We start from the raw sequence: 7,675 nt of genomic DNA, 5'->3' as shown, positions 1-7,675 counted from the left end.
TGGTGCACCACAAGCCCCAGATTGTTTTTCTGAGGTGATAGGATATTATGATTTGTTGTATCTGTTTCCTCAGGAAACAGCAAATGTTGAACAGGTCAATGCTTTTCAGGAATGAAAAAAAAATCCAGAAAAAGACTGCCAAATTGGCAAGAACAACTTTCCTATCTTTGTTTGAAGAGCATCAACTCGGAAGTTATTTTATTTCCGAATAGCCTTTCTCTTATTGCCAACAGAAATCCATTACAATATATAAGAGCTAAGATTTCTTGTCCCTTTTCACCTTTATTTGCCGTCTTTCAACTGGCAAGAGTCATTTCGACCAGCAGATTAATCAACTGTAAGACGGATCCTCACACAAAGGTAGGTACTTGGAAATATAAACTGAATATTTTTACTTTGAATGTTAAAATTTTTCTCAAAGATAACATTTTCAAAGATAACATTTTATGAGCTTTTCATAGAACATTCATTATCAACAAAAACATAAGTAGCTTACATGAAATTGTAAGTCATTAAATGCATTAAATTTTGAAAAATTCTGGTTTTTACAGGTCAGAGTAAAACATTCGTGTTGGGCATTTGGGCCAATCAGTCCATCCAAGTACACAATTGACTTTTCTTCCTGACGTACCTTAAAGTTCTTGAACTTCATAAGGTAGAATACTCTCAGGTGTACTCTAAAAGAGAGGATTGCTCTACAGAATATTTTTATTATTGGTTTTTCTTTTGTTTTTCAAACTTCTTTTAAGAATGGATCATAGGAAAAGTAATAGTTAAAGGAATAGCCACACCCACATATATATAATTGAATATCCAGTGAAATTTTGTCCATAGGATTCTTTCAAGACTTCCATTGCTCAGACCACACGCTCAACCTATGTGCAGAGTTGACTAACAGGAAGCCAATTTGCACCATGGTGTATGGAGTTGCTTTCCCCGAACTCAAGCTATCATGTACTTGAAATATATTGTAAAATTTGACCCAATTGAGAGTAGAATACCTGGACATCTCCATGTTCTTGCCTTGGTCTCTGATATATGGATTTTTGGAAGCACTTTGAGACCACTCATCACAGACTAAATTAATGTAATAGAATGTTGTTAAAACTAGGAAATATATTATGTGACTCTTCTCTTAGACTATATCCAACAGGGTGATTCCTTTTTTTTCCTTATTTTTAAGCTGTTCCAAGCAATAAAATTTGTAACATAAGATCTAGTTAAAATGTTAATATCTCAAACCCATCTATAGAAATCTATAAAGTAATGTACCTACTATTTTTAAAATATCAAAGTGTTCAAATGTAAATAAGTATACATGTTAAAGTAGTTACTTCTAAGGGAAATACCTTAGTTATAAAAGCTTCTATTGCTCAGAGCAATGTATGAACAACTCTTTGGCATTATCCCCAGGATCAGTTTACAAGTCAAAAATAAAAACTACTTCCACTATTTTGAAGTCAAATTTTATAAGCCTACTAATATTGCCCCACAGTAATACTGAATCCAAAATAATTTTAGGCAAATTCTCTAAAATTGCTATAGTAGGATATTTGTATTACATTATATCCAAGTGTTGAGACATTTTAAATAGTACTTTTTAATAAAAAACAATCATACTGATCACCTATTGTGCTTATTTTCAGAGGCAGCCGAAAGGATGAAATCGCTGACTTGGATCTTGGGCCTTTGGGCTCTTGCAGCGTGTTTCACAGTAAGTATCATTAACCACGATCACACATCTTTATACTTTCTCATTAGCCATTACTTCAGATTTCTTTTTACATTAATGATGTTACCTTTTCTTATATATTAGTAACTATTAGCCATCGATGAAACACTGTTTAGAGCTTAAATTTGAATTTAAAATCTAATTTAAATAGCCACATATGTCTGATGGCTGCCATACTGGACAGCTCAAGTCTGTGATATCAGACTGCATTAAACAGATATGTATAAATGTTAAGTTCCCATACTCTAGTCAGTTACACAGTAGGTAAAACTCTATAAAAACAGGTAATCAAAATAAGGGAACCATTTTCCCAGCATGTAGTTTATGGATCATTTACACCAGAGTCACCTAACTCACTTATTAAAAATATAGTAAAGACCTCATCCAAGCCTCAATAAGAGTATCAGATTATGGGACCTGGAAAGATGCATTTTACCAAGGATCCACAAGTATCTTTGCATGCTAAATTTTGAGAGAATGCTAAGCATTTATATATAAACAACTACTTTGTATACAAAACCAGGTTGAAGACAAATGAGATACTAAATATCATACAAAATTACAAAAATGTTTTTTAAACACACGTATTTCAAAGTAGTAGAATCATACTCGATTTCAAAGTAGTGTTAGATTAATTCCAGTGACAGAAAGAGAATATTAATTCCAGAGTAATTTCCACCAAAGTACTATAAAATCTATATCAAATTGAAAAATATGAAAGCTGTTTTTTTAGATTATGACTTCCACAAATCAAGCAACATAAAATTACATCATTCTGAAACATGAAACATAAAATAATTCCTCTTTCATCTACTTTCTTTTTTTTTTTTTTTTTGAAACGGACTCTCGCTCTGTCTCCCAGGCTGGAGTGCAGTGGCGCGATCTCGGCTCACTGCAAGCTCCGCCTCCCGGGTTCACGCCATTCTCCTGCCTCAGCCTCCGGTGTAGCTGGGACTACAGGCGCCCGCCACCACGGCCGGCTAATTTTTTGGTATTTTTAGTAGAGACGGGGTTTCACCGTGTTAGCCAGGATGGTCTCGATCTCCTGACCTCGTGATCCACCCGCCTCGGCCTCCCAAAGTGCTGAGATTACAGGCGTGAGCCACCGCGCCTGGCCTCATCTACTTTCAAAAAGGAACAAAAGCAGGAAATTCACAGGTTACTGAGGTAGTCTGACCTTGGCTAAATTACTGAGAGCATTATATGTTGACATACTTTTTAATAAACCAATAAAATATATTGATATATTTTAAAGGTAATATCTTAATGGCTTGATTATAAAGCTGATTTTCAATATTTTTATTCCCTCAGAATACAAAAGAAAAACATTTATAATTTCAAAGTATCAGGCTTTTATTATATAAAATTTTTTTATAAGATTAATTTGAAAAAGATAACTTTCTGGGCTGGGCACGGTGGCTCACGCTTGCAATCACAGAACTTTGGGAGGCTGAGGTAGGTGGTAACTTGAGGTTAGGGGTTCAAGGCCAGCTTGGCCAACATGGTGAAATGCCGTCTCTACTAAAATTACAAAAATTAGCCCGCCATGGTGGCATACACCTGTAATTCCAGCTACTCCAGAGGCTGAGGCAGGAGAATCGCTTGAACCCAGGAGGTGGACACTTCAGCGAGCCAAGATTGTGCCACTGCACTCCAGCCTGGGTGACAGAGTGAGACTCTAACTCAAAAAAAAAAAAAAAAAGAAAAAAGAAAAAGATAGTTTTCTGATAACATAAGCAGTTTAAATAGAAATAAACCTTTCCCCAACTTAATTATATGAGATTCATGATGATTAATAATTATTGAATGTTGGAAATATGAAGGGTAGCATGTCATTTACGTGTGTGTGTATATGTACACACACACACACACAAATAAAGCAAGTCTAACTACTATTAGTCCCATTAAAATACAAATAAATTTAGGTTCAAAGTATCTATATCTTAGATGTACTCTTCCTAAATAATGTAGGAGATTCGTGCCAATTATGGCCCTTCAAGAGCATAGTGTTTCTTCTTAAAATAGTATTTTCATCATTTTTCTGAGTTCATTACCTTTAGCCAGTTGTGAAAAGGGAGCTAATCAATGTGATTGGGCATATTTACTATGAAGATTTTTCATTACTTAATATTAAGATCAATATCAGGATGTCTTTAGGAGGCAAGGGTACTTTCAGCTAATTTTTTAATTGTTTCAACAATAAAAGTGAATGGAGTATTTTCCCACACTAAGGATTTGTTTTCTTGACAATTAAAAATCAAGTCCTGAAATTCCATACATCCTGACTAGTCTTTGGTTTGACAGCACTTGGGTCAAATGCCCTCCATAATACCACAGAATGTCATTAGCTAGAGAAGACAAACATGAGGCCAGTTCTACAGAAGTGCCTTGGCATTTTTCATTTGTTGTATTAGTGATTCTAATAAAACTTTTACTGGCACGTTAAAGACAGAAGCCAGGCTGAAGAGCAAATGGGAATTGAGAAGTGGAGTTGGCAAATCTAGAATACCCTTTCAAAGTTTCAAAGTTTCGCTTTGAAGGAAAGAGGTGACAAGAAAGTCAACAACAAGGGTACCGGTGGTTGAAACTGAACCTTTTATAAGCAGGGAAATAATATAACTTGATATTTCTTTTGCAAATGATCTATTTAAACTTTCTGTATATTTTAGGTGAAAGGGTAAGAGTAGAATCAAGCAGTCAAATCAAGGTGTCATTACAGTAATTTGGGAAAAAACAAATGACTTAGGTTAAAGTGGAAGTAAGAGAAATGATAAGAAGTGGTTAGATTTAGAATTCAGGAAGGGAGATGCAAAGCCAATAGGATTGTAGGGGAGAAGGGTGAGTGGAACATAAATGATAGTTGTTTTCTGAAGAAAATGATCCAGTTTATAATTCCTGCCATTTAACTGGCTCATTTTCCTCAGAAAACAAATTCTAATATTATAGTTACAGGAAGTAAAGGGAAGACTGACAGATCCAAGTCCCTGAGAAGACACTTGTAAAGAAACAGAAAATTCCTAGCTATCAATGACTCCAGGTTGTGTGGCCAGTAAATCAGGGAAGTTCATTTCTAATTGCCTGAAATATCTTGGTGAAGCAGGAGAAAAGCCAGTTTGGTGGGGGTAAATGAGGATGAGGTGGAGAATGCTGATAAAACTGGCATCAACTTGGAAAATTACCGGCCTCTGGGGAAGTGGGAAAAGATAATCTAAGATAAGACACCCAAAAAAGGATTTCAGGCAGCACTGAAGGACGCTAACTTTCTGATGGTATAGTGCTTGTGACATCCTCTAGCATTGTTAAGAACCTGTAATTAGGAATCCAGGAGAGAGATGCTTTACTGTAATACTAAAGTTTAGATTTAACAAGGGTAATACCAGACAAATAGGTGAAGGGACTGAGAACCACAAGAAGTGAATGTAGTTTTGTGTCCTATATAAACCATCTGCTCCAAGCAACCTGGACTTCTTGCCATCAGTAGAGTGGAACTTCATTCTTACCCCAGAGCATTTGTGTATTTTCATTCTATTTGGCATGCTCTCTCCTTATTTTATATTCTTTAAGCCTCTTTTCAAATGACTTCTTCTCACTAGAACAATCCTTCATCATTTTCCTATCCAGAACTGATCACTTTAACTCCTTAATGTATTTGTTCCTTGCACTACTTTTCAGCTATTTTTTTTTATTTTTTTAAATAGAGACAGAATCTTGCTACGTTGTCCAAGTTGGCCTTGAACTGCTGGCCTCAAGCAATCCACCTGCCTCAGCCTCCCAAAGTGCTGGGATTACAGGCATGAGCCACCATGCCCAGCCTCAGCTATTTTTATTTCTAAAAATTGTGCTCTATGTAAACCATACTTGAGCCAATCATCGCTGTAAGCATTTTACAGGTAATATTTCACAACAAAAATCTGACAATAACAACAGGAGGTGGGTCCTTTTATTAACGTCATTTTTCTGATGAGAAAAAAGAGTCTCAAAAAGGATTCCACATTCGCCAACCTCTACGAGCCAGAAGCAGAACTCAAACCCTCACATGAAACCCCAGAGACTCATTCCACTCATTTCACTTCCCTTTAGATCATATTTATCCTGCCTTGTATTGTAACTCCTCGGCCTGTAGATTCATAGAAGATCTGTTAGTAACCCTGGCTCCCCACCACAGCTCCTACATTAGCTCATTGCACAAAGTAGGTACTCATGATGTCTTTCACAATTTATTAGTGTTCAAAGTCTGAACAGCCCTGAACTCTTGAATTAGACCTAATAAGACATTTTTCTCATCCTGGAAGGGCATTTATTTCCACTTACAATTTATTTAAATGACAGATTTGACTACAGGCAAAGGATAAGATTTTTGTTCATTATATATTTTTTTTAGTCAATACTATCCCTGCTTTCATTGAGAGCCTAGGTATTCAGAAAGCAAAAGAGAAACTTTTTCTCTTTGATAATAGACTTTCGGACTATGTGACTTAGATACAATGTAATGGTTTTCTATTGCTGCATAACAAACTACCACCAATTAGTAGCATTAAAAACTCATTATTATCTCAATTTCTTTGGCCACAACTCTAAACTTGGCTTAGTTGGCTTCTCTGCTCAGAGTCTCACAAGGCTGAAAAGGTGTGTCCACTGCTGTATTCCTTTTTCTGCAGCTCAGTGTCCTTTTTTAAGCTTGTATGGTTGTTGGCAGGATTCAGTCCCTTGGTTATTGGACTGAAGCCCCTACTTTCCTGCTGCTTATGAGCCAGGGGCCACTCTCAGCTCCTATAGCCAGTCTACCATGTACCTCCACGTGGCCCTCCCCACAACATGGCATCTTGATTCAAAGCCCAGAGAAAAACATTTGCTGCAGCTTCAAATCTCTCTGATTTCTTCTGTCTCTGACATTGTAGAACCTTTATTAAAAGGGCTCACCTGATAAGGTCAGGCCAGCATGTGCCAGCAGGGAGTAGAAATCTTGGGGCCATCTCAGAGTTCTGCCTACCATAGAAAGCATTCACCCTTATATTTAACTGTGAAATATCTGATTTGAAATTATTTACTTCTTATTTCCACAGCCTGGTGAGAGTCAAGGAGGCCCCAGGGCACCATTTCCACCTGGACCAGTGGCTCCTCCTCCACCTTTTGGCCCAGGACTTGTTCCACCACCTCGTCCTCCACCCTATGGTCCAGGGAGAATCCCACCACCTCCTCCTGCACCCTATGGTCCAGGGATATTTCCACCACCCCCTCCTCAACCCTAAGGTCCTCCACTCCATCCTGATGCCCCAGGTTATCCACAGCCTCCTTCCCAACCAAGACCCTATCCACCTGGACCTCCATTTTTCCCTGTAAATTCTCCAACTTATCCCACCCTCCTTACTCCTGCACCCCAAATATGAACAACTGCAGCAGGTGCCACCACCACCACAAAAGACAGCACTACCCTTGTAACTACTGCTTCTACTACCCAAAATATGAATCCCAACACTACTTCTAAGAGACATCTACATAAAATCACTTCCATTTTTGAATGAGAATGAAAAATTCCAAAAGTGCTGAGCTTTGGGGAGAAATGATCTTAGAACGAAATTGTAGAAAAAACCCATGCAAACATAACATTTATACCAATGAGGTGAAAATAAAGAATTGAGCACCAATATGAAGTCTCCACTGTTGTCATCAGAGCCAACATTTTTCCCCCAGTTATGTCACCTAAATGAGTGAACACAGATCATTTGAACCCTTAAGAAAATATTTACTCTAGAATGACTTTGAAGAAATATCAAATCTCTTAGAGTGTTCCTAAAGTGAGAAAATCATTTAACTATCATAGAAATGGCGATTATAGCACAAATCTCATTATTTCAAAGGAATATCCATTTCTCTATTCTTTCTGGACCTACAGGTAGACTACATTTCTTAGCCTTCCTTGCAATTATGCATGGCCATGTGCTG

The 7,675-nt window shown here is 37.2% G+C and overlaps 1 protein-coding gene across 1 annotated transcript; it reads left to right on the top strand.

The window, feature by feature from the left end:
• The first annotated feature begins 278 nt into the window (after positions 1-278).
• Positions 279-7,377, top strand: SMR3B (submaxillary gland androgen regulated protein 3B). The gene is made up of 3 exons (XM_055296804.2): positions 279-360; positions 1,647-1,714; positions 6,796-7,377. Exons 2-3 carry the CDS (start codon positions 1,661-1,663, stop codon positions 6,979-6,981), a joined length of 240 nt encoding a protein of 79 aa, XP_055152779.2. The 5' UTR covers positions 279-360; positions 1,647-1,660; the 3' UTR covers positions 6,982-7,377.
• Positions 7,378-7,675: the final 298 nt, after the last annotated feature.

Source organism: Symphalangus syndactylus, chromosome 10 (assembly GCF_028878055.3).
Source record: "Symphalangus syndactylus isolate Jambi chromosome 10, NHGRI_mSymSyn1-v2.1_pri, whole genome shotgun sequence".
In the NCBI taxonomy this organism is placed as follows: Eukaryota; Metazoa; Chordata; class Mammalia; order Primates; family Hylobatidae; genus Symphalangus; species Symphalangus syndactylus.
The sequence above is the reverse complement of the archived record's forward strand: the minus strand, read 5'-3'. Positions and strand labels throughout refer to the sequence as shown.

Coding starts and splice junctions, on each gene's coding strand:
- SMR3B (XM_055296804.2), top strand. CDS start 1,661: ATGAAATCGCTGACTTGGATCTTGGGCCTTTGGGCTCTTGCAGCGTGT. Junction 1,715..6,795: donor CTCTTGCAGCGTGTTTCACA/GTAAGTATCATT, acceptor TTATTTCCACAG/CCTGGTGAGAGTCAAGGAGG.